The following is a 27,167-nucleotide window of genomic DNA, read 5'->3' as shown; positions in this document are numbered from 1 at the left end:
CTCTGGAGATTTCCACATCAGATACAAAGTGTTGTATACCCCTAAACATCCGTGGATGTGATGTGTAGCAGTGATTAGCTGAAGCCCCTCAGAAGTATGGCTACTGCATCTTTAGAGGTGTGGAAAACACTGCTGTGGCAGCGGCAAGCATTATTACCATATCAGTTGCAAAGCTCCTCTAAAAGTGAGCTGATGGCAGTAAGCCCACAATCAAGAACTTTTTTAGTCAACGTGGATCAATTCTCCATTTCTGACAAACCAAAAAGCATCCAAAGAGCAATGAAGATGACAAAAGGTTCTAGAACTCAAATCTCCTGTGAAGAAAAGCTATAGAAAATAGGTAGGTTTACTCTTGAGGACTAAATAGTTTTTAAATAGACATCAGAAAGAAGAAGAGGAACAATTGTTCAGACTATTCACTGAATATAACTCAAACAGCACTTGGTTTATACCACAGTTAGGTAGATTTAATGTTAGCCCTAACATGAATTGCAAAAATAGAGTAAAGTTACGCAGGTGGTTGTGCTATCCTCTTCCTTGGAGGCTTCATTAAGAATGTTTTAAATACAGGATACCATTTTCATTCCAAGCATTTTTTTTAACTTTGTGGTTCTAAATAAGGGAGTATTTTTGAAGTATGAGCAAAATGGTTGCCCTTACAGATGCCCTGCAAACTAGCAATTCAGATGCAGCCTGTTCCCTTTGGGTCTACAGATTTTTCTTCCCAATTTTATTAGCCAGATACTAGATACTTTTCTGGCGGAACCCTCCTATGCCATGATATTGGATAACTCACCGATTGTGGGGTGCCACCATGCTTCTTGGAAAGCTGGGGGGAGCTCCCATATTCTCGGGATAATTGCTTCCTCACTTCAGCTGCCACTGTCCTGTGAGGGAAGGGGAAAAAATAAAAATGACAATTTTTTCCTTTTTTCTGAAATGAGAGTCTGGCAAAAATGGAAGCAATGTTCCTGCCCACTCACAAAATACTTCCCTAAGAAAGCATTCACACCAATGCTGCCAAACACCAGTACATCAGCAAAGTACTTGTATCTTATCCACGCTGCCAAGTCAATTTATTCCATACTAAACTGACAGAATGGACAGCACACAAGTGAGGTACTTTGTTGCTGAAGTGATTGCTGTCTGAGACAGTAAGTGCAAAATGTAAATGTACTGCCCTCGATTCCGACTTATGGCAACCCTATGAATAGGGTTTCCATGGTAAGCGGTATTCAGAGGTGGTTTTACCATTGCCCTCCTCTGAGGCTGAGAGGCAGTGACTGGCCCAAGGTCACCCAGGGAGCTTCATGGCTGTGTGAGGATTCGAACCCTGATCTCCCAGGTCGTAGTCCAACACCTTAACCACTACACCACACCGGCTCTCAATGCAAATGTATGCTGAACTTCAGATTTCATGTTGCATCTAACAGTAGCACTCAGCCAATTTTAGAAATGAAGTCATTTACTGTATTTCCACAGAATTATGTAGCTACATAAACCAGGAGAAAAAGATAAGAGAATCCACACACAGTGGGGAAACTTATTTATTACATTTACCCCGCCTTTCTTTTCATGATTGAAGCCCAAGGCGGCTTGCATGTGGTTCCCAGGCGGTCTCCCATCCAGGCACTGACCAGACCTGACCCTGCTTAGCTTCAGCAGGGAGCTGGCCTCATGTGCTTTCAGACCACAGCCTGGGAAATGTCTAAGAGACTTACAGAAGGAATCCAGCAATTCCATAACCACACACACCTTTAACCATCAGCCCCCTTCTTCCCGCCCCCAGAAATACGAATGTAATCCTGACTTCTCCAAACAGCACTGTAGTCTCTGATAACACAACCCATGAGATCCAGTAGTGTAGTGGCAAATTCAGAAGTGCAAGGTCCCTTCATAATAGTCACACCACGCCCCAAACAGCCTTGCCACCTTTCCCACTTTCCCTTGTCTCCCTTCCTCTCTGTGCTGTCTCCGAGTCCACACTCCACTACAACAGACATCCCTAAAAGCCCATCAGCATGAAAGGTGAGGGTATGTGTTAGCTACTGGGAAGAGTCTTCTCAATGGCTGACTAACCTCCTTTCACTCTGATTGGCTTCAATCTGCGTGAAAGGACAACTCTTCAAAGTGGATAACACGTTTCCTTTTCATGGTGATTGGTTTATACAAAAGGACCTGGCTGGGACCCTGCTCCCAAAAAAGTAAGGGGTTTATGACACCAACCCCCAACGACCCCAGACAACTACACCCCTGATGAGTTCACTACAGTCTTTCCAAGCATGGCCTAAGATACAATGTTCTCCATCAAGCCAAAGATGCTGTGCTTCTCTCCCAGCTTATGGGCTTCATCCCAAACTCACAGTCATCTGTGCATGGGAACTTAGGTTTAACCCTGAAATTGCTAATATTAATTCTTGAGGTGGCTGCCACACACATGAATGAAATTGTAATGGCAGCCCCCACAATTTGAGCCCAAAAACCCACAGAGAGAAGGTGCCCAGGAACAGAAATATATCTTTACCATTGTAAGCAAGAGTTAAGAGCTTGTACAAAAGCAATTACAATGCAAGTTACACTGTAACAGAAGGATGTGGGCCACCATGAACAAGCCAGTGCATTCTGCACACAATACAGCAGGGCCCCGCTTACCGGCGTTCAGTTTTGCAGCGTTCCGCTGATGTGGCGGCTTTCAATTCAGGGAAATTCCCTGTTTAAAGCCGATTTTGTGATTTTATGACATTTTCGTGCGACGCAGCCCATTATAGTCAATGGGTTTCGCTTTACGGCAATTTCCCCTTTACAGCGGGGGCCTGGTCCCTAACCCACCGTATAAGCGGGGCCCTACTGTAGCCAGTTTCACGGCTATTTTTACATGCTTCTTCCTAATTTTTTTTATTACTGAAAGAAAAAAACATGAACAAATCTGTTTAAAACATATGAAAAAAAAGAACAAATCTGTTTAAAACATAGCATTTCAAAAACAATTTTTTTTTAAAGAGGAACCGTTGCCCAGCTGTATTTATCCATTTTATTATTGCAGTCTAGAAACTAATATTAAGACCATTAGACGTACAATTACTATACAAAAGAGTCTAATATGAATATAATACAATAGAATCATAGAATAGTAGAGTTGGAAGGGATCTATAAGGCCATCAAGTCCATCAGTAATAAGCAACCATAACAACCTGAGCAGGGGGTTGGACTCGATGGACTTATAGGCCCCTTCCAACTCTACTATTCTATGATTCTAACCCATAAACTCTACTCCAAGGACAATCCCTGGGGATAAAAAACTGAAGTGTCATTTCACTGCTCCTTCCTGCTCCTTTCTGCCACTGACAGGAATCTTTACCACCACAAATAGATAACACATCAAAACTTGCTGACGTATCAGATAGAGGCTGGGGAGGGGGCGGCAATTACTTGGTTTTGAATTGCAGAACAACAATTGCAAAAGAAGGAGAACATGAACCATACTTTCCAGTCCTTCATAATTATATGGACAGCCTCTTGAGGCCATTGAAGTGCCGGCATGACTTCTCAATAAAATTTGAAAAGACAAAAACATTTAATGTGACAAAGCTATATGGTATCTTGCAACAGAAAAGATTCCTAACATAATCAGCTAGTTGCAAACATTACAGGGATATATATTTTTAACATATAGCGCGACTCCACCTCCCTTTTTATTCCTTCTGTTCTTTTTGAACAAGTTGTATCCTTCAATTGCTGTATTCCAGTTATTTATTTATTTATTGCACTTGTATACCGGGGAGAAGAAGAAAGTCTTGACCTGGCGCCAAAAAGCTAACAGTGTAGGCGCCAGGCGCACCTCATCAAGATCATTCCATAATTTGGGGGCCACCACTGAGAAGGCCCTCTCCCTTGTTGCCACTCTCCCAGCTTCCCTTGGAGTAGGCACCCGGAGGAGGGCTTTTGATCTTGAACGTAGTGTACGGGTAGGTTTGTATTGGGAGAGGTGTTCCATCAGGTATTGTGGTCCCAAGATGTGTAAGGCTTTATAGGTCAAAACCAGCACCTTGAATCAAGCTTGGAAACATACAGGCAGCCAATGCAAGCGGGCCAGAATTGGTTTTATATGTTCGGACCGTCTGGTCCCTGTTACCAATCTGGCCGCTGCATTTTGCACAAGCTGCAGTTTCCGAACCGTCTTCAAAGGCAGCCCCATGTAGAGTGCATTGCAGTAATCTAATTTGGAGGTTACCAGAGCATGGACATCTGAAGCCCGGTTATCCCTGTCCAGATAGGGACGTAGTTGGGCCACCAACCGAAGGTGGTAGAAGGCACTCTGTGCCACCGAGGCTACCTGAGCCTCAAGTGACAGAAATGGTTCTAGGAGAACCCCCAAGCTACGAACCTGCTCCTTCAGGGGGAGTGCAACCCCATCCAGAACAGGTTGGACATCCACCATCTGGTCAGAAGAACCACCCACTAGCAGCATCTCAGTCTTGTCTCGATTGAACCTCAGTTTATTAGCCCTCATCCAGTCCATTGTCGCAGCCAGGCACCGGTTCAGCACATTGACAGCCTCACCTGAAGAAGATGAAAAGGAGAAATAGAGCTGCGCGTCATCAGCATACTGATGGCAACGCACTCCAAAGCTCCGGATGACCGCACCCAACGGTTTCATGTAGATGTTGAACAGCATGAGGGACAGAACTGACCCCTGCGGAACCCCATACTGGAGAGTCCAGGGTGCCGAGCAGTGTTCCCGAAGCACCACCTTCTGGAGGCGACCTGCCAAGTAGGAGCGGAACCACCACAATGCAGTACCTCCCACTCCCAACTCAGCTAGTCTCCCTAGAAGGATACCATGGTCGATGGTATCGAAAGCCGCTGAGATATCAAGGAGAATCAACAGAGTCACACTCCCCCTGTCTCTCTCCCGACAAAGGTCATCATACAGGGCGACCAAGGCTGTTTCTGAGGCTTGTAAAACCTGCTTGCTCTCTTCTGTTGGTATTTCTTATGATAGACAGAACGCTGGAACAACAGCAGCAAAGAGACATGGAGGTGGAGGAGCAACAGCCTGTGGTAGCAGAAGAGGAGACTGCTCTGGAGAGGAATAACGAAGTGAAGGAAACTCCGTGGGAAAGGGTGACAGTTAGGAGCAGAAGAGACAGAAGACACCCTTCACCAGTGGAGCTATGGAACTGCTTTCAACCACTCGAAGAGGGCAATTACGACTTGATAGGTATAACTGAACCTTGGTGGGATGACTCCCATGACTGGAATACAGCAATTGAAGGATATAACTTGTTCAAAAAGAACAGAAGGAATAAAAAGGGCGGTGGAGTCGCGCTATATGTTAAAAATATATATCCCTGACAGAAATACAGCAAGATGAGCTTGGGAGCTCCACTGAGAGTATCTGGATTAAAATTAATGGGGCAAGTAATAAAAGGAATGTGGTGCTTGGAGTCTACTGCCGACCACCCAATCAAGGAGAAGATGAGAATATAACTTTTGAAAAGCAAACTGCCAATGTTTTGAGGAGGCATGATGTAGTAGTAATGGGGGACTTCAATTACCCCAATATCTGTTGGGGGACAAATTCTGCCAAACATGGCCCCTCCAAGAAATTCCTGACTTGTGTTGGAGATAACCTTCTCCCACAGAAATGGAGGAAGTAACAGGATCAGCTATCCTGGACTGGATTCTAACCAAGAGATGATTTAGTGGATGAAGTGGCAGTTATGGGAACTCTGGGGGAAAGTGACCACACCAAGGTCACTTTTGGTGGACATTGTTCATGTTTTTGGAAAGTAAGCTATAAAACAGAGAGAGAGAAATCTTGGGATCCAAGTGCCTTGTTACTGCAGGACTTCAGAAACAAATTCGCACCCCAGATAGTACACCCAAGGATCAGTTCAACACAGTAAGTTATCAGAAAGTGGGTAAATCCTGCACCCATGGAAAAGCAGTTATTCTGCCAGCTTTATCGTATGTTCAAATCATAGTTCATCATTCAATTACTTTAACTACTCTCGGAGGTTCTCTGATCAGACCTTATCTCTGTGTCCCATCCTCACCCTGCTAAAGGAGATTTGCCCGTTTCCCACACTGAGTCAGCATAAGCAAGTACAAAGAAACCAATTCAGCATCCAGTACCAGCCCCGTGTAAGAAGCAGGCAGCGAGCCAAAGAGTACCTATCAGCATTCCTTCTTTCTTTATTCCTTTGGTCTTTTCTAGAGACTCCTCCATAGACCCTTACTGGTGGCACTAGAGACTCCTCCATAGACCTCACTGGTGGCATGGGAGCAAAGCAGCCATGGGCAATGGCCTGTCTGGCCCAGGGTTCTCACGTTACCCCAGCAGCACAGGAAGGAGCCATAATATGGTAGCTCCCACACCACTAGTGTAACACCGGAAAGAGCCACAGATGCACTATTAAGAGTCTGAGATAGGGCTGAAGGAATCTCAACCTAAGGCATTTAACGGATAAAACTGTGGGTGCCCTGCTTCACACCAGCAAACCAGGTTTCTTATCCAAGTTTGATAACACAGGAAATCTCAGCACTACTTTAAGGTGTGGAGGGGGTGCTCTTCCCTTTATCAAGCCAGATTGACCAGGGCAGAAGATCTATACATTTACCCAGACTTAGGGTGTATATGGAAGAGACAGACTTGGGAGCCAAGAAAAACACCATTAAACCACGACGCTTGCTGGATTCTTAACCCACCAAGTTTCTCCCTCCTTTCCTGCTGGGAACTGCACTACTAATGCCGAATTTTACTATTTTTAAATTGGATTCCTTTTTATCTAGCAGTATGATTGGTTTTAATATTGGATGTAGTTTAATTTCATTTTAATGTAGATTCTGTATGTTTTAATTATATGTGCTTTTATCTGGAAGCCGCCGCGAGTTCCAGTATTGGAAGGATGGCGGGATATAAATAAAGAATAACTAACTAACTAACTAACTAACTTTCACGGTCTGCCAATAATCCAGCCCCATGTTCTTACCCAGTTTCAAGTGGTTCCAATTATTCTTACATGGCATAATACAATTTAACAGGCAGGCAATCTAGTAATCATGAGCAAAGAGGGGCTTTCTATGTCTTCTGTGATGATCTGGACTGGAAGAAGAGCTATTAATCATATATCATCTCAGCAACATGTTAGGACTACATTTTTAAAAGGTGGGAATATAAAGATGGGCTGCTGCTGGGAGGAAGGGCGGGATATAAATCAAATAAATAAATAAATATTCTCATTCCTGCGATAAGACTGCACAAGATAAAAATCATCAGTGCACTGAACTTTTTGAGGAATAATTATTGTGTGCGGGTAACAAACCTTCCTGGCATGCCCCCCTCAGAGGACTCATCCGAAGAGGAGAGGAATGGGACACCACAGAGCCAGGACAGGGACAAGCAGGGAGACAGCCCAGGACCCTTCACCAGAAAAGAGACAAGCCCGAGGGAGCCAGTCTGCCAGAACCAGGAAGTGACCAGGAGGCTGCCCCTTCCCCAGCAGAGAGAAGACACCAACAGGTGTTGCAGCAACGAAGGCAATCAGCACGATTAAGGACCAAGAGAGCTCACAAGGCTGATTGGAAGCACCTGGGCCAGCATGCAGAGTACAAAAGGCTGGAAGGAGACTCCTTGCTAGAGCCAACGTCAAGCCTTGCTGCAGACATTACTCCAGCTCTCTTGTTAAACCCATGCCTTGAACCCTGCTCTGCCTGATCGGATCTCTTGGTTTCTGGACATTTGGACTCCCTTAAGGAGTTCTCTGCTTCCTCCTTTGGCATTTCCCAAATGTTAAAACACGCTGGCTGACTCCCTGGTTCCTCCTGCTTGGCAGATGTATGGTCTGGCCTTATCTGTTCATTAGCTGCATGCCTCTGTGAACCCCCATGTTTGACACTTCCTGGACCTGTGCAAGACACTCCCATGGCCTTGGAACCCTAGGCAGAAGCAGACAAGGAATTCTAGACAATTGCCCAACAGAATACTGCTTCCACAAAAGACAAGTTACAATGCCATCTGTAGGAACATTTCATCATGGTGCAATGTAAAACAAAATGGAGGCAGGATTCCAGAATCAAAGGAGAAGCAAAACACAACCTGAATAGTCAGTTCTTCCTTATCCTCAGAACCACAATGCCAAACAATTACTGGATGCTTCTTAGAAGAGACAAATACTCCTTGCACAAAAATGTTGAGGTACAGAAGAAATCTGAAACCTTACTCAAGGCTACAGTCCTTGTGCAGCAGCACTTAAATTCTTTTCAAAGGCATTAATACAGTCAATCATATTGGCTACAAGAACATGGAAGTATCAGTCCCTATAACAAAGGAAGCCTATGGGTTGTATTCAACATAGCTCTAAGGAGATTGTTCCACCAGGCAAGCAGAGATCCTTGCACGGATGGAACAATCTCCCCTCTCATCCCCCTGCCCCTGTGCACTGTTCGGGGGGGGGAGTCTCCTGACCCTCTGGAGCAGATTTGGGGACAGCATGGGGGCACATGAGAATAGAAAGGGGATGTCCTGTTGGGTTAGTGTGCTAGCTTCCACTAGTGCAACGAGTTAGTTGAATACGGCTCTATGTCTTAAAATACAAGTTGTATTTTTGGCCATCTTGGCTTGTTGTCTCATCAACATTTTCCCAAGCTATTTATGCTAAACACACACACACACGCACACACACAAATATACAAATATCATTTCCTCTGGTTTTCACTGCATGAAAAACATTTCATTTGGCTCACTATTAGTTATGTACTGACAGTTTCAATGGTTCACCATGAATCCAATACCCCCTCCCCTGCTTGGAAACTCTGGATGAATGGCACTTAAAAAATATTTCAAATGAATGAATTAATTAATAGCTGGGATGTCACCTGCCAGGCATAGATGCTTTTCCCATTGCAGCAGAAGGGAGAACTGGGTACTGGGCCATGGAAGAAAGAGTTCACAGCCAGACCCAGGACATCAGAGCTTTATGGATATAGTCTTGCATTTTCAGTCACTACTAAATGATTTTACCATATAATGAACATTAATGTATCACTTTGAGACAAACTAATGTATTGCTATGAGACAAGATCAGCACCATGTCAGTCTTAATCGCCGGTGTGAGTTTAGCTTTTCAATCTGCATGACAGACACGCATGCCAGCAAACCAAATGTTGAGTCTTCCCAGACCCCACCTTGTGCTTCAGGCAGGTTGTGTTCCCTTCATTTTTTAAAAAATAACATAATGCAGGACATACATGTTTATACGATCATCCTTCTCCTTATTCCAAAGCTGTAAACATTTTTCAACCAGCTGCAATATAGTTTCAGGGCCTGGAGAAGAGTTGATGGGTGCTAACCAATTATTCCCCCCAGAGCTGACTTTTCCCTATGTCTGAGTCATGCTGCAGACCTACAGAACTCTCTTTTTAAACTTAGAGGTTTCACATTTAACGCTTGCCCCATTATGCTGGTATCTTGAGGGTCCTTCCAAATAAATCTGAGTATTCTACAAATGTTATTCCTGCCTATACCAGTCCCATTTAGGTGTTTGAGCAACCTTGTGTAGGATGGGGTGCACAGGCTAGCCCTGCCCTCAGTGTCTCCATGGATTCTGGCTGCACTTCAGACATTTGATACTCAGTGTGAAAGTCTGAAGGGAAAGCCCACAATTGGGAACCCCGACAACCTCTACACAATGGAGTCAGCACGCTCAGGGGAAGGAGAGACTGTTGGGCGTAGAGGTTGGATGCACACACCCCTCACACATCTGCTACCCTAATCAATCATCTATATGATAAATACCAGATCTTACCAAGCAAGAATGAAGTGAATTGAAATACTGACTACTTGAACTGACAAATAAATCACCTGGTATCTTTACCATGTTGAAATGCGACAAACAACTCAATAACGTACCAGAGTGTTTTGTTGGTCCCTTACAACATCTGGGTAGGAGGAGAGCGGTTGCTAATCCATAGCCAGCAAATGGGCATCTGAGGGACAAAAAACTGTGGCCCTCTCAACAGAATGACAGAGCTGAAAAGAGCCCTAACTAGGTAATCTACTTCAGCTCCCTGCACTCATAGGACCAGCTCTCAGTCCCCTCCAACACATTCATTTGAAAGTATTCTCATGTTTAATTCTCAATATAATTCTCCATATGCACATGTCCGTGCTTCTGTCCAGGGTACTAAATTAGCTTTGACCATACTATTCAATAGTAGACTGGCTTCTAGAGGGCTAGGAGAGATTGAGGAGGGGGGGATGTGTGTGTCAGGATCATAATAAACTAGAACAGGAGCGGGTAACCTTTTTTCTATCAAGGGCCGTATTCCTTCAGGGAAATCTGTTGGAGGCTGCATGCTGGGGGGGGGGTCCAAGCCAGCAGTGGTGTGGCCACAGCTAAAAAACACACACCACCCTCTCTCTCTCTCTCTCTCTCTCTCTGACCCCTCTCCCCACTAATCGGCTGACAGGTGTGGGACAGATTGCTCTTGCCAGAGGTCTGAACTGATTGCCTCCAAAGGTCTTTCCCCCCCTTCCATCACTGCATCTGCTTTTGGCTTTTTTCTTCTTCAGATTTCACCCCTCCTCCTCCTCTCTCTCCCTCTAGGCTTCCCCCACCCAGATGAAATTAGGCCAGAGGCTGCAATCTCAGTTTCCAGCTTCTGAAATCCATACCTCAGATCTCCTGGATCACATTTTTTAAAATGTTATCGCACAAACTGTGTGTATTACAGTCTCAAGATCACCTGAGCATTAGGGAAAGGGCAGGATACACACTTAACAACACTTGGAGTGGGAGGGATTCTCCATGAGTGAAATAAGGGACAGAGAAATAAAAAAACTCTGTGCAAATGCAACAAAACAAGGAGTGCCATGGCATTTTAACCTGGGAACAGTTTGTAAACAAAATAAGAAAGGGCAGAGAATAGGTCTCATCTATAGGCCAGTGGTTATCTTTTTTGGGTCACAGACCCCTTTGAGAATCTGATGAAAGCTATGGTGTTGTTATGTGCCTTCAAGTCGACTACGACTTATGGCGACCCTATGACTCAGTGACCTCCAAGAGCATCTGTCAGGAACCACCCTGTTCAGCTATAGATGAAAGCTATAGATCCTTATAAATAAATGCAATTTATTTTATTGCGTTGGAAAGTTCACGGGGATGAGGGGAGAGAGACTTTGTTATCGGGGGAGGGCTATTTCCACCTGCCTTGCCTCACCCTCCAGCCCTGGAAGCCTTCAAACTTTCAGAAGACTTTCTGGCCCTTTGGGTTGAGCATAAGGGTCAGGAGGACAGAAGTTATTTTTATATCAGCTTGGGAGTTAGTTTTTAAATATTTTTGCTTTAGCTTTATTGTTGAGCTTTATGCTCATTTATACTTTGATGTGTCTATGTGTGTGTGTGTGTGTGTGTGTGTGTATTCCATCATATATCAAAGACACCAAGGACTTCTTGCTTAAAATCGAGTCTTTAAACAAGCAGTATCAATTCCACAACAATACTATACTAGCTACTTTAGATGTCACATCTCTTCACACCAATATACCACATAATGATGGGATTCAGGCTTTAAATGAGTTCCTTAACACCAGAGATATGAACAATCCTCCAACAGAGGTTCTCACAACTTTAGCTACGCTAGTCCTGACTTGTAACAACTTTACATTCAATGGAGAACACTACCTGCAACTACAAGGCACAGCTATGGGGACTCGCACAAGGCACAGCTATGGGGACTTGCATGGCCCCATCACACGCAAATCTCTTTTATGGGTAAACTGGAACAGGAGATCCTCAAAACGGCCATCAACAAACCACTTATATGGTGGTGATACATTGATGACATCTTTATGGTCTGGACAAATGGTAAAGAGTTTAGAACAATTTAAAAATTACATCAACTCTATCCATCCATCTATTAAGTTTACATTTAATAGTACAAATGACAATCCGCACATCCCTTTTCTGGATGTCCTCCTCACCATTGAAAACAACAAAATAGCCACTGATCTCTACAGCAAACCCACTGATGCCCACACCTATTTAAACTAGAAATCCTGCCATCCTAAGCATATAAAGAAAAACATTGTGTATAGCTTAGCTCTGAGAATCAACCTTATTTGCAACACTGAAGAGAAATATCAGAGAAAGATCAGTGAACTTAAAGAACACCTTCTTCTAAGAGGATATCCTCCACATATGATCAATTGCAACATCCACCATGCCTCCATTCTGTCCAGAGAAAACCTCCTCCATCATACTGAGGTGTTAAAGAGCAGAGAGCAACGGATTCCATTTGTGGTGGATTTCCATCCAGCATCTATCTCCTAACTATCACTGAGCAATCAAGGAGAACTACCCATTGCTGGCAAACTCTGAACATCTTGCTAGAGCCATCAGCAGGCCTCCTGTTATAGCATTTTGCCAACCTCCTAATTTGCGCAGACTGTTGGTGAGAGCTGTGCTTAAGCCACCTGTCACCAATCCAGGGTCTCATCCTTGTCACTCCAAACGCTGTATCACCTGTGTGAACCTCAGGGAGACAGCCAGTTTTACAAGCACTAGGACAGGCAGGACATATTACATCAAACACAACATCACCTGCAGGTCCTGCAATATAATTTATGTCATCGAATGCAAAAGACCAGGATGTCATATCCAATACGTAGGAAAAACCACAACTAACCTATGCACACGCTTCAGAAACCACAAATCAGCAATCTTAACAAAAAAAGTGGAGCAACCAGTTGAAAAACATTTCAACATCGAGGGCCACAGCCTGTTAGACTTTTCTATAACAGCGATAGAGATGCCAACAGATCCAGCAGCATTGACTAAAAGGGAGAATTTTTGGATTTACTCTCTTGACACATTGGTACCACATGGCCTGAAACCTGGAGGACAGTACCAGCATCACTGAGCTCTAGCAAATGAGGCCCCTCTGAGCATTCCATCCTCAAAGCTCTATAACTGCCACCTTGGTTACAGCATTTGTATGTTAGCAGCTGATGAAGGCTGAAATGTTTTGATAATGCAATAAAAACCTCTGTTTTGTTAATCACAATTACGTTCATATATATATAGTGGTATATCATCATCATCATCATCAAAACCCCTGCTATGGACCACTTCATAGTCTACTATGACATGCTTTTGAAAACTTGTTCTTCAATCAACAGCAGGAACTGCATGTCCTCCCCACCCCACTCCCCATCCCCAACAAGATCAAAGGGCATTTGGAGAAGGAAGGATAGGAAGCAGGAGGTTGTAAATAAACTGTAATTAGGAGAGAACTTTGCAGCCTGGAAGGAAACATGCAAGGCCTTAGGTTCTTGGGGATTGGTCCAGGAAACTACCTCACCCTTTCCTTTAGCTAAGGAAGTTGCTTTATCAGTGAATCCATGCAGAACAATGCATATAACTCCTGAGCGAAAGGAAAACACTGTGACATTACATCACAGACTAGGAATGATCTGAAAAGCAACCAAGTGCAAATGTCTGCTGCACGGAAAGACTATCCACCCACACAGATCCACATCAGATCAGACCACACTGTGCCCCTAAAGTAACAACTAATTCAGGCAGCACCCACAAGAGACTGGATGTCGGAACACACAGGCATCAACTACAGCACTGAAATGATGGGAATGAGATATATTCAATGTCTAACAGGAGGGAAATTTTAAAGCTAAAAGCAGGACGGGGGGGGGAAGCATGCATCACACACCATTCCTCCCCAGCATTTACTTAAAGCCTTACATTAGAAACAAGATTTATTTTTAGTACCCAACTACAGGGTATTAGTATAGAAAATGGGATGTGCCAGAAATGGCGAGCAAATTAAAACAAAGATGGAAGTCCAAATAATCATAATCAACTGTCATAATACAATCATAATCAACTGTGGATTGACATCTGTTAGGTATGCAAAGTATTTCTTACATGGCCCTCAGCATGGATCAAGATGTCCACACAAGCCACCACTTCCATGCTTTTCCCAATGATACTCTTGGATCAGGTCAAAAGGAACAATATTGTTTCAACTGCCTACCACCAATCCACGTGCAGGAAATTTGCATCTATGCAATTGTAACAGCTGTCAAGACTGCATGAGATATGAATGGAAAAGGCACTTGATAACAGAGAAGTTTATTTTCTCTCCCCATTCCATTATCCACTGTGTTTATTCTGATCTCTTTCTCAGGAGCTGAAGTCAAGCATAATCAACTACATAAACAATTGCTTAAAAGTTCCAGAATCCTTTCTTCTTAGTATCTGAGGACAGCACCCAAGGTAACCATCTCTGAATAATACTAATTGCATTTGTATCCTGCACATTCTCCAAACAGCTCAGCGTGGCACTTTAGCCTCAACATGCGAGTTAACTTAGCAGCAATTGGGCAAACAATTCTCAGTGTTGAAAAATGTGAATATTAAAAAAATTATTCTAGGTATAATTAGCATGTAAGTAACTGATGATACTATGAGGGCAGTTTCTTTAACAGACCTTTAAAGGGGCTTAGGGATTTGCATGGCCAAAGCATATCAGAGTTCATTAACATTGCCATGAGCAAAGACGGAAGGTCACTATGCACATGAATGTTTCTTTTCCCAAGCCCCCAGCCCCCCCAAAAATGTTTCTAGCATTCATGACTGGAACAGCTTGAGAACACATTTACAGGTCAAAGGGAGGGGCTAAGTAAAACTCCCAGCAGACAGCAAGTTGACCTTCATCACCTGGTACAACCCATGAGCAGAACTTTTCAAGAATCCTATCAGTACCTGATCACGAAATATGGCTAATTGGCACAATTTCCCCAGAACCCAGAATTTATCGTTCCCAATTACAGAGCTAGAGATTCTTTCTTTTCCTATTCAGAACTTAAAGCAAGTTCAAAAGAATTCTTTGCATACTGGTCCCAGAGACTAACTCTCCAATACTAAAGTGAAGGCAAGAACTACATGTCATACAACAGAACCTTGATTAGGAAAAAGCAGCATAAGGATGAGGTGATCTGGAGCACAGAAACATCTGCTGTCCGCCCCCTAGAGCGTTCAAGATGCATGTTTACCATCATTTTTCCACTCCAAATCATACCTTTCCCCAAACTGCTTTTTCCGAGTTGAAGCTGCTGTCTGGGTTACACGTTTTAAGTAATGTATGGTTCTACCCTGAATTAATTCCTGCTGATTTTAACTGCGATGCTCCCCAGCCCAAATAGCCTAGAGGAGAGATTAGATGCAGCCACCCTAAAGTTTTTCGGAGGTTGTCTTTTCTCCTTTGAGGTGGAAGAATAACCAGTTATAAAGCCACAAGCCATAAATTATTCCTTGCATGTGCTGTTGCCTGCCAAGCTGAATAAAGCAAAACATTTTCCAAAGTGACACCACCACCACGCCTGATTGCTCCAGAGCACTGGACCAAACAGACTGATGGCTCATTCATTTCTTCTGCACACGCTGGTACCGTGCTCACTGGCTTGACAGTAGCACTCCCCACCATCAATGGCACTATGGATTGCATTAACTGAACAGCAACGTATCACAAGCAGCGGGGGGGGGGAGGATATACATCTCTCGGTCCTCTCCTTGAAGCTACTATTTAGAATTTGAAAATCATGATCCTATAATCTTATAATTCTTATGATTCTTGTAAGTCCTATAAACTTATATGTCTCATGAAAGTTTATAGGATAGAAAAGACGCTCCAATCTATCTTGGTTTCCAAGTCCATTCCACACAACAAGATATTTCAAAGTTGTCTCAACTTTGTAATATTTGAATGTAACACCTGTCAGGTTTGTTCAGACTGGCAGCTTTGGCAGTGCTCCTGAAACCACTTTCATTCCTAAAAGTCAGATTGCAGGGGCAGTGTTCAAGCAACTTTATCTGGTATTTAAGGCTGTACCATTCTCAGCTTCAGGTGCAGCAACAGCCATTCATGAATTCAGAATTCCAAGCCCAGACTACCTAAACTGGACAGGCTCTCTCCCCTCCTTTCCCTACAGTGTTTCAGACACAATCTTAAGGTGGTCAGGACCTATAAAGCTCAAGTGATGCAGAGGCAATTTCTTTCTCTTCCTCTTCTGCCCCTTTATTGTTGCTAAGCTTAACTAAGTGAACCTCAACAACAATACTAGTTGTGCATCATGTCTGACTAGCAAACACATAAATAAATTATTCATTTTTCCTGGGGCATTACCTGGAAGGCCAGCACTTGATTGTCAAGATGTTTACTTTACCAACAACTAAGTACACATTTTTATTTAGTTTCTGCCCATAGGTGTTCCTCTCAGTTCTGAAGCATGTTATCTACTCTGATAAGCATGTTATCTACTTCAAAATCAGAAAGGGACAAGTGAGGGATCCACAGCAAAATGTTCCAGCCTCCAACAGAAGCTTGGAACATGAACCTCATAGCACTGTTTGGAGCTCACAGAAGACACCTTCTCTCTTTTCCATCTTCCTGAAATCTTCCCCCACTCTAATAAAGGGCTCAGGGCAGGCTGCCATTACTTTTTTTTACAAATAATTAAATTTTATTACAGAATTTTCTCCCCTCCCCCTTAATTTTTTCTCTCCACTCCCAACTTTTAGGCTGGCTACAAGCCTGTATACATGGGGGGGGGGAGGAGAGTTTCTTGTCCATATTGCTCACCTCATCCTATAAGCTGATAAGGCCCCCAAGCATAGCAATTCATGCTTTCCTCCATTTATTTTCTCTTTCTTTCTCTTTTGACATTTTCAACATTTTATGGCTCACCTACCTTCAACCACGAGAGCCAGTGTGGTGTAGTGGTTAAGGTGTTGGACTACGACCTAGGAGACCAGGGTTCGAATCCCCACACAGCCATCAAGCTCACTGGGTGACCTTGGGCCAGTCACTGCCTCTCAGCCTCAGAGGAAGGCAATGGTAAACCCCCTCTGAACATCGCTTACCATGAAAACCCTTGAAGGTAGTCCCCCCCCCCACTTCAACCACAGACAACTCCTGGACTCCCAGCCTGCATAACTTTGTTTCTTTTTAACCCTTTTTCCTCTTCTGGGCAGAAAGTACCCATAGAAAACAATGGAGAGAGATGCGTATGGAAGAAAAAAATTGAGAAGCTAAAATGATGAAACTAAGGTTATCATACTTTGGACACATCATGAGAAGACATGTTTCAGTAGCAAAGACAATAATGCTGGGAAAAACAGAAGGGAGTAGAAAAAGAGGAAGGCCAAACAAGAGATGGATTGATTCCATCAAGGAAGCCACAGACCTGAACTTACAAGATCTGAACAGGGTGGTTTATAAGAGATGCTCTTGGAGATCGCAGATTCATAGGGTCGCCATAAGTTGTAATCGACGAAGGCGCATAACAACAACAAAGGGCAGAAGGCAGACTGTGGTTCACTGAACAATTTTTGGTAAACTGACTCCCATCTGATTGCTGGGATTCCAGCAAAAATAAATAAAAATGCTGGACTAAGTGGGCCTTGGTTTATTAAACCATACTTTATCAATGATCCTTTTTAAGCAAGCATAAAATATTTTGGTTCACAAAACTGGTTAGTTAACTCTTTAAGATATCCTGAGAATGCACTCTTCCTTTGTAAACTTAACATACATCATTGGACCATGTGGATCCTAGTATATATATATAGAATAACACAAGTCTGATGTCAGCCAACCCTTGCCCTAAAATATATATGAGCAGTGCTCGATCCTGTATATACTGCTATTCCCTTTCTTCCATGGACCACAATAGCTCCAATAGCTGCCAGCATCTCGCTGCATACACTAGCAGAATTAACACTACTGATGGGAAATAAGCCTGAAGCTCAGTACTATGAGAAGCAGGGACAAAAAGGGACTTTGCAAGTTAGTTAACTGTGTGAAGGCACATGACACAGTTCCACTGCTCAAACTAAGATATGTCCATGTAAGCAACCTGGATGACTGAGTAGATAGATGAAAGAACACATAAAATATATCAGATATTTATGTGCCATAGGCTTTCATGGCAGAAACTGTCAAATACAACCTTATTTCCTCATCTATTCAGAATCATCCTTGAATACAAAGAGTCTCATAGCACCTGAAAAACTAATTTATCACAGCATAAGCTTTTGTAGACTAAAGTCCACACGATCAAATGTATCCTAAGTTGGCAGTTTTTTTATCCACACACACATGGTTGTACTTGGGGAGAAAATTGTAGGCAATGAGGTCTGAGTCTTATCAGAATGCCCCTGTGGAGAGGAAAGGTCTACATTACTCCTCTCAAAGCAATGGAGGAGCAAATCTGACTGCATTGGCTTAATAAAAGTGACATCCAAGAGCAGTGACAGAACCAGAGTGCCAGAAGCCATCCCAAATTATTCACCCTCAACTTCAGCCAGAACTAAAGTCACTCTGAGGCTCCACGCAATGCCGTCTGCTTCACAAACAGGCACCAGACACTTTTAAGGTATTTGTTGCCCACTAGCATTTAAGGGAAGAAAGGTTGGGGTGGCAGGAAAAGAGAGAACATTGTGCTTTTAAAAACTGCTGCTCAAGTATAAATGAACTGCAAAAAGAAGGAGTCACAAACCACTCAAGCAACAACAGTAACCATTAGGCTTAATTCCAACAGCATTAGCTTGAACTTTCCAGTGAGTGGTCAAAAGGAAGTAAAAGCAGGAAACAAATGGAGAAAAATAGGTGCAAGAAAAATCATAGCACAACTGCCAAGGCTCTCTCCTGACAAAAGTAGGGGAAGACACTGTTTCCATCCTTCCCATATCACAATTCAAACACAAGAAGGTTGATGGGACTGGGACTGAGACTGAAGAAAGCATTTCTGGTTGTTCACTAAGGATTTGCTCCCACAAACATGTTTACTCCCAAGCTGGAAACATGAGAACTTCCTAAAAAGTCACAGGCTTATCCAAACATACAACCCCAAGGAAGAGATTAGCCTTGCTCATCTGTGAGACAAAGCAAAGGTCTCTCTCTCCTTCTTCAGCATTAAAGCCCACTTTAAGACAATCTAGATCTTTTCTGGCCAAGCCTCCAGCTCATTAGCACGTATTTCATCTGGACAAAGACAGAAAGGTTCCTTTCTCACAACCCCTAAGCAAAACTGTTTCCACAGCAACTGGGAGCTATTCTCAGCCTTTCCTCTCTTCATGTATTGCTCCCCAAACAAACTGAGAATGAGCTACATTTCAATGTTCCCCAAAGTCAGCTTCTAAATATCCAAAAGACTATATGTTACTATTCTGATATTAGTCTTCTAAAATACTGCAAGCACCATCTATGTCTTCCCTAACCTGATGCCTCCAAATATTTTGGTCTACAACTATGCTGGAAGGGGCCGAAGGGAGTTGCAGTCAATAACATCTGGAGGGTATCAAGTTGGGGAAGGCTGATCAATACTGTATACCAAGCTAAATGCCAACCATCTATTGAACTCAATGGATCTTACTTCTGAGTAGACATGCATAAGACTGTACTGTCAATTCTTCCCGCAAACAAAGGTGGCTAACATCCAACTAAAGCAGTGTTTTCCTAATCTATATGAACACTGGAAGCTGCCTCATACTAAGCAAGACCACTAGTCCATCCCTTCACAACAGGACAAAGCCAGAACAGCATATCATGCACAGAAGCAGCAAGAAGATTCCCCCCTGGGCTTTAGTAATCATTCCCTATATTAGCAAAATGGGTGCAAAAGCATGTGGACACATTTGTAGTCAAGAGGGGGGAGAACAGGGTAGGAAAAAATTATCTATGGAAAAAATATCTGGGACTCAAGTGATCCGACATCCCCCCCCCAGCAAGCCACAAAAGCCCATATAGGCTGAGGAGTTGTTTAAGGCCACTTTGTGAGTTTGTAACAGAAGCAGGATTTAAAGCAGGACCAGCTCAGTCTTTTAACTACAATGCTGCACTAGCTCTCAATATACATAACAGAAATAATCATATTTGGGAAAATAATATTTTTAGTCCCTTCTATAATCTGATCCTGGCAGTCTGACATGCACTATCTACCTCCCTGAAAAGTCTCTCTTTCTCTTTACTGTTCCTGTCATGTGAACTTCAATTGAATCAATGTGGTTTCTCTTTATGTTGACGGGGAAAGTGGGAGATGATGAATCATCAATCAATCATAAGAATGTCTCCATCCCCACAAAATACCTGTGTTTAGAGTTATTGTTCCACCATAAAGCACATTTCTTCTGAAAGGTAGATCAAGTCCTCCTTGTGTTCTACCACTTCTGCTGGGAAAATGGGAGGGTGAAGACGAACAGATGCAGAGCCCATTAGATAAGTGACTAGGAAAGGAAGTGGGCAATATATGTAACTGTTACATGTAATGCCCCACCCCTTTCTTGTCACTGAAATATATATTTAACCTTGCAATATATGTTTACCCTTACCTCTGCTATGGTCTCACCCATTTAAAATGTTAGACTGTAAACTCCTTGGGACAGGAACCTGGCCTTTGTAAAGGGCCATGTGAATTGACAGCAAGCTATAAATAATAAAAAACTACAGAGATCCTGAATGGGTACATTAGAATGAGTACACAAGATTGCATCCTGAGTCAGAGAAAAGTTAACCTGGAATAGCCATTAGCACATGGTCACATTCTGCAACAGGGATTGGGAACAACTCCTTTGTAGATTAAACCCTTATCAAACAGTGATGATGTGTGAATAAATGGCTTAGTGTTCTTATTATACTTCTCTGACCTCACTTTTTGTACACACAACTAAGGCAGCTGGGTGTACCTGAGCAGCTAGGAGCATCCACACATGTAGTCCAGATGATGGTGCTCAGCAGGGAAGAAGGAGAAAAGGGCAGCTGGAGCAGAGTATTTCAGTCTTTTGAACAGGGACCCACTGATAACCCACAACAAATAACCATTGCCTCTAAATGATCAGGAACGGAAGGAAGTTTCCCCCCAACCCATTTTCCTCCCAAGATGCCAATAAGCCACAAATTGTTTAGCAAAAGTATGCACAGGGGAGGGACCATTTCTGTGGATTAGCAGCTTTTATGAATATTTCCTGGAGTAGGCTATAATCCATTTGTTTCCGGGGGGAGGAAGGGAAGAGAGAAAATAAAAACAGAAGGAAAGTCCCGAGGCAACCTTTGGAGTCTCCCTGGCTCAGCGAGGGAAAGGCGGGAACGGAGAGGTACTGGGGAGGGGAAGGGAAGGGATGGGGGTGGGCGCTAAGTTGGCGATGTCTTAGGCATGGAAGACATCCCTCCCCAATCAAGTCCAGAAGAAGAAAACGCCATTCCCTCCTCCCCACCAGCCCTGGCTTGTCCTTCCTGGGCGGCTAGTGGTGCATGTGTGCATCCTGTCTGTCCGTCGCTCACCGATTAATGCGGTGCGCAAAGGCCCTTCGCTCTGGAGCCGCCATTCTGCCCGAGCCTAGCGCAGCCGCGCCCGCCGTCCCTTCGATTCGCGGGCTCTCAAAGGGCGGGCTCGGTGTTCTCTCCTGCTTTCGACTCGACGCCCGACTTCTTCGGTGGGACCGACAGCCTCGAGGAAGATCAGCAAGCTGAGCGGAGAGACCCGCCGGCGAATACTGAGGATAGGGGACTGAGCCCGGGCGGGGTCAGCGGGAGCCTGAGGCCGTGATCGAAGCGCCCTCTGCCGGCTGCACGGAAACAACCGCCCGCGCCTTCTCAGTCGGAAACACGCCCTCGAAAGATACCGTTTACCTGAGCGAGGAGGAGGAAGGGCGAGTGGACGGGAGCCGGCATAAAGGACACGCAGAAAAATCTGGGGCGTCAGCCTCGTAAGAACCTGCTCTGGCTACCAAAGCTGTCAGCCCTGGAAAATAAGCGTGAAGAACAAGACTGCCTCTGAGCATGGGCAGGGTGCACGGTCTTCATCGCTGTCTCTCCTGCCACGCGCCAGGTATCAGGCAAAAGAGGTTCCGGACAAAGGCATCGATTTTGTCCACAGAAATGAAATGCTTGGGTAGGCGCAAAAGAGCGCATTTTGGAAGAGAAATTCCTGTATGCCTGCCCTGACACATGCAGTCATTATCTAAAACAAGGCAAGTGTGGGGGTTTTTTTTCATTTAAAGTTGCCTACAAGAACAAAATTCTTGATTCTAATTTATTCTAATCGATTCTAATGATCAATTAATTGACTAAAATGCATACAGTTCCCTGGGTTTTTTAAATTATAACTGTGCGATTTTACCATTTATTTAAATTGGCTGTTGCTGGTTTTGTTTGTTGCTTTAATGTACTATATTAATTTTTATGCTTTATATTATTGTTAGCAGTAGTAGGTTTTTAAATTGCAATTGTTGTTTCTTACTACTCTGTTAGCCTTCCTGGGAACATACGTTACCCACACTGTACATTTAAAGCCCATGGTTTCCCCCAAAGAATCCTTGGAACTATAGTTTACCTCTGATAAAGCTACAATTCTCAGCACCCTTAACAAGCTACAGCTCCCAGAATTCTTTGGCAATGTCATGGGCTTTAAATGTATGGTGTAGATGTATTGTTTACATATGTTCCAAAAATGTGAAATTGTTTATCTTTAAAATATATCACTAAAAATGACTTGTCACTCTAACCAGGTACATTGATAGGTGTGCTTATGTGAGAAGCATAAGAGAAGCTCAAAATATAAAAAATAGAATCTAAAGCTGTGCTAGCAATGAATCATTATGGATTCTGTAAAGAAAAGTCACATCTTGCCTTTCCTAAGGTTCTAGAAAAGTTGGGAGTGGGGGTATTAACGAACATGAAGATAATATGAGCTAGGAGATAATATATGCTTCAAGAAACATTTGGCAAATTGTCACACCAAGCTCCTAAGAAAACAGTGGCAGTGTTAAAAGAAGTAATGGGGGGGGTCCCTCTCAGGATCTGTATTTGAACTCCTGCTATTTTACTTAAATGATCTGGTGTCAGGGTCTTACAGTTAGGTAGTGATTTTTTTAAGTGGTTTTAATTGTATATCAGATGTTTTACTTGTTGTGAACCGCCCAGAGAGCTTCGGCTATGGGGCGGTATATAAATTGAATAAATAAATAAATAAATATTAAGAGAAACCAAATTATTAAGGACTAAGCAAATAGGCCAGTGTCTGCACAGAAGGATAAATAGACACAAATCTGACAATTGTCAGAAATTACAATGTTAAAAAATCAGTAGAGGAGTATGTCAATCTCACAGAGCACTCTGTAATTTACCTTTATGGCCAAAATGAAACAAAGGAACTTCAGGGGGAAACCAATGTGAAACTACTGAAGAAGTCCACAAAGAAGTTCAGTGCTATCACTTGTGGACTGAGTTGGGATCAGGTGTTTTTTGAAGGGGGGATGCATCAGGACTTCATTCCTTACTTTTTCAGCAGCGGGGCCCCCTGCCAGTCCCTCCAATTCACCACCCACTCACACACACACACACCAGGGTGAAGGAGGAGGTAGGAGGGGAGTGGGCTCCCCAGCCAGGTGCAACACTGGGTGGGGCAAAAAATCTGCTTAATTCCAATGGCAGCGGCAGGGAGGGGTGGGTGTCAGATATTAAGCAGATGGCAGATCAGTAGCAGGGCAGTGTGTATGTGTTTGTGAGGGAGGTGGCGTCAAGGGACTCTGCACTTGAGAGAAATTTACAGGGAGAACTGTGGTGAGGATGACAAAGGGTGAGAGGAGGAGTTTACACAGGGGGATGGTAGAATGCAGTTGCAATCCCAGGAATGTCTGTTTTGACTTCATATCACCAATCCTAGGAAGAACTTGGATGCTGAGCTTGCTTCTTGGGTTTTTTACCCCTCCTAGGGGTGATGGATCAGTTCAGGTTTCAGAAGAGGAGGAGGGGCACGTTAGTTGCAAAGCACTCAAAAGGGATGAAGAATTGTGCCCTTTCTCTCTCTCTCTCTTTTTTTTTAAAAATGAGCTTTAGAAGTTTGTGAGATCTTCCCGCCTTCTCCCCCCTCCGATTCCCTTCTCCCCATGCATCTGAAAGTATTCCTGATGCAAAACATTATAATTTGTAAACACAAGGAAAATGGGTGCTTCTTGCCTTGGTTCATTATATGAGCAACAGATTATTCAAAGCAATGTCTTCCCTCTCTCTCTCTAACAAATTTAGGCTGCAGTCCTACACATTTACCTGGGAGTAAGTTCCATTGAACCCATGGACCCTACTTCTGGGTAGACATGTAAGAACATAAGAAGAGCTTGCTGGATCAGGCCAGTGGCCCATCTAGTCCAGCATCCTGTTCTCACAGTGGCCAACCAGATGCCTGGGGGAAGCCCGCAAGCAGGACCCGAGTGCAAGAACACTCTCCCCTCCTGAGGCTTCCGGCAACTGGTTTTCAGAAGCATGCTGCCTCTGACTAGGGTGGCACAGCACAGCCATTACGGCTAGTAGCCATTGATAGCCCTGTCCTCCATGAATTTGTCTAATCTTCTTTTAAAGCCATCCAAGCTGGTGGCCATTACTGCATCTTGTGGGAGCAAATTCCATAGATTAACTATGTGCTGAGTAAAGAAGTACTTCCTTTTGTCTGTCCTGAGTCTTCCAACATTCAGCTTCTTTGAATGTCCACGAGTTCTAGTATTATGAGAGAGGGAGAAGAACTTTTCTCTATCCACTTTCTCAATGCCATGCATAATTTTATACACTTCTATCATGTCTCCTCTGACCTGCCTTTTCTCTAACTAAAAAGCCCCAAATGCTGCAACCTTTCCTCGTAAGGGAGTTGCTCCATCCCCTTGATCATTCTGGTTGCCCTCTTCTGAACCTTTTCCAACTCTATAATGTCCTTTCTGAGATGAGGCGACCAGAACTGTACACGGTATTCCAAATGCGGCCGCACCATAGATTTATACAACGGCATGATGATATCGGCTGTTTTATTTTCAATACCTTTCCTAATTATCGCTAGCATGGAATTTGCCTTTTTCACAGCTGCCGCACACTGGGTTGACATTTTCATCGTGCTGTCCACTACAACCCCGAGGTCTCTCTCCTGGTCGGTCACCACCAGTTCAGACCCCATGAGCGTATATGTGAAATTCAGATTTTTTGCTCCAATATGCATAATTTTACACTTGTTTATATTGAATTGCATTTGCCATTTTTCCGCCCATTCACTCAGTTTGGAGAGGTCTTTTTGGAGCTCTTCGCAATCCCTTTTTGTTTTAACAACCCTGAACAATTTAGTGTCGTCAGCAAACTTGGCCACTTCACTGCTCACTCCTAATTCTAGGTCATTAATGAACAAGTTGAAAAGTACAGGTCCCAATACCGATCCTTGAGGGACTCCACTTTCTACAGCCCTCCATTGGGAGAACTGTCCGTTTATTCCTTCTCTCTGCTTTCTGCTTCCTAACCAATTCCTTATCCACAAGAGGACCTCTCCTCTTATTCCATGACTGCTAAGCTTCCTCAGAAGTCTTTGGTGAGGTACCTTGTCAAACACTTTTTCAAAGTCTAAGTACACTATGTCCACTGGATCACCTCTATCTATATGCTTGTTGACACTCTCAAAGAATTCTAATAGGTTACTGAGACAGGACTTTCCCTTGCAGAAGCCATGCTGGCTCTGCTTCAGCAAGGCTTGTTCTTCTATGTGCTTAGTTAATCTAGCTTTAATAATACTTTCTATGTATTGGATTACAGCCTTAATCTGCCCCTTATGGGGAATGGATGCTGCTGCTGTGGGAGGAGCAAATGAGGAAGCAATTTTCTCAACTTGTTAAAGCTAACTTGGTTTACTTGGGAGTAAGCTTCATTGATTTTTTTTGTTGCTGGACTACAGTTCCCATAATTCCTGACCATTGGCCATGCTGACTGGGGCTGATGGGAGTTGTAGTCCAGCAACAAAAAAATAAAAAAGGTTGAGAAACACTGCGAGTAGAGCTTGATTACAAGTAAACATGCAAATGGTTGGGTTGCATGATATCATAGCAGATTTATCTTGATGAAATAGGTTGTTAATTTCTTTCTTTGGCTGGATTATTTGACAAGATTAGATATAAGAAGAATGATAGTTAAATAATTCATGTGAGTTGAAATGGAAATGAACTGCCTTCAAGTCGATCCCGACTTATGGTGACCCTATGAATAGGGTTTTCATGGCAAGCGGTATTCAGAGGGGGTTCACCATTGCCTTCCTCTGAGGCTGAGAGGCAGTGACTGGCCCAAGGTCACCCAGGGAGCTTCGTGGCTGTGTGGGGATTGGAACCCTGGTCTCCCAGGTCGTAGTCCAGCACCTTAACCACTACATCACACTGTCTCTCTTCATGTGAGTTAAGGTAATTTTATTATTCTATGTACATAACCTTGGGTGGAGGAAGCATGGTTAGGATCTTTCAACAAATGAGTTTCTAAAACCACAATATGCTTTTTTAAAAATTCCTTGATAAAAATAGGCTTTAAATGGGGAAGGGCCTTAGCGCAGTGGCAGAGCATCTGCTTTCCATGCAGAAGATCCCAGGTTGAATTCCTGGCATCTCCAGGCAGGGCTGGGAGAGATTCCTGCCTGAAAATTGGATTGCCGCAGCCAGTCAGTGTGGGCAGTGCTGAGCAAGGTGGACCCAGGCTCTGACTCAATATAAGGCAGTTTCCTGTCTTCCTATTGATCTTCCTAGACTTGCTTAACTTCGTTCTTTAATACTGAGAAAGAGTTGTCTCAAAAAAAGAAAAAGTTACCTGTAGTCGTCTCATCTGACAAAGGCCGACTGGCCTATGAAGTCTGTGACCAAACAAGCCTATCAGCCGTGCAGGGTGGTTTGTCAGAGACTTGACAAAGCTCCTATTCCCTGTCTATGTGAAATTACAAAAAGGCAGGTTGTGAAGTACTTGCAGGCCACAGTACTTGGCTGGTGAGTGTTGTTTCGGGGTGGGGGAGAAGATTATCTTGTGGAAGCCGATGAGTAATTTTGGGACTAAGGAAGTGTGCAAGGGAGTTGGTTAATCGATGTGTGCTGGTGAATCAAATGGGAAGGGATCCATCCAGGAGGACTGAGATGAGCGGGTGAAGCTTCCATACAACATCTTGGGTTTGTTTTGTTTTTTATTGCTGTAGCTTTCCAAGTCAATTATGCAGGCCCAAATTGTGTCAGTGGTATAACCTTAGAAGAGGTGGAAGTGGGACGCATGGCATGACTCACAAAGGGACCCTGCACGTCTCAATTTGCCACTAC

The 27,167-nt window shown here is 43.6% G+C and overlaps 1 protein-coding gene across 9 annotated transcripts in view; it reads right to left on the bottom strand.

Moving 5' to 3' along the window:
• The window catches only part of DOCK6 (dedicator of cytokinesis 6), a 152,582-nt gene extending 130,646 nt beyond the window's left edge, over positions 1-21,936 (bottom strand). For 3 of the 9 annotated variants that reach the window (XM_061582340.1, XM_061582349.1, XM_061582358.1), the window contains exons 1-2: positions 21,361-21,825; positions 797-887 (exon numbers count right to left, since the gene is read on the bottom strand). In XM_061582340.1, coding sequence (XP_061438324.1) covers positions 797-887; positions 21,361-21,404 — 135 coding nt within the window. In that variant the 5' untranslated portion in view covers positions 21,405-21,825. Of the gene's footprint in view, positions 1-796; positions 888-21,360 lie in introns of those variants that run through there. The other 6 variants (XM_061582426.1, XM_061582416.1, XM_061582407.1 and 3 more) reach the window with 6 other exon arrangements.
• Between the last annotated feature and the right edge of the window lie 5,231 nt (positions 21,937-27,167).

Source organism: Rhineura floridana, chromosome 1, assembly GCF_030035675.1.
Source record: "Rhineura floridana isolate rRhiFlo1 chromosome 1, rRhiFlo1.hap2, whole genome shotgun sequence".
Taxonomy (NCBI): domain Eukaryota; kingdom Metazoa; phylum Chordata; class Lepidosauria; order Squamata; family Rhineuridae; genus Rhineura; species Rhineura floridana.
This window is presented reverse-complemented; position numbering and strand designations above follow the sequence as displayed.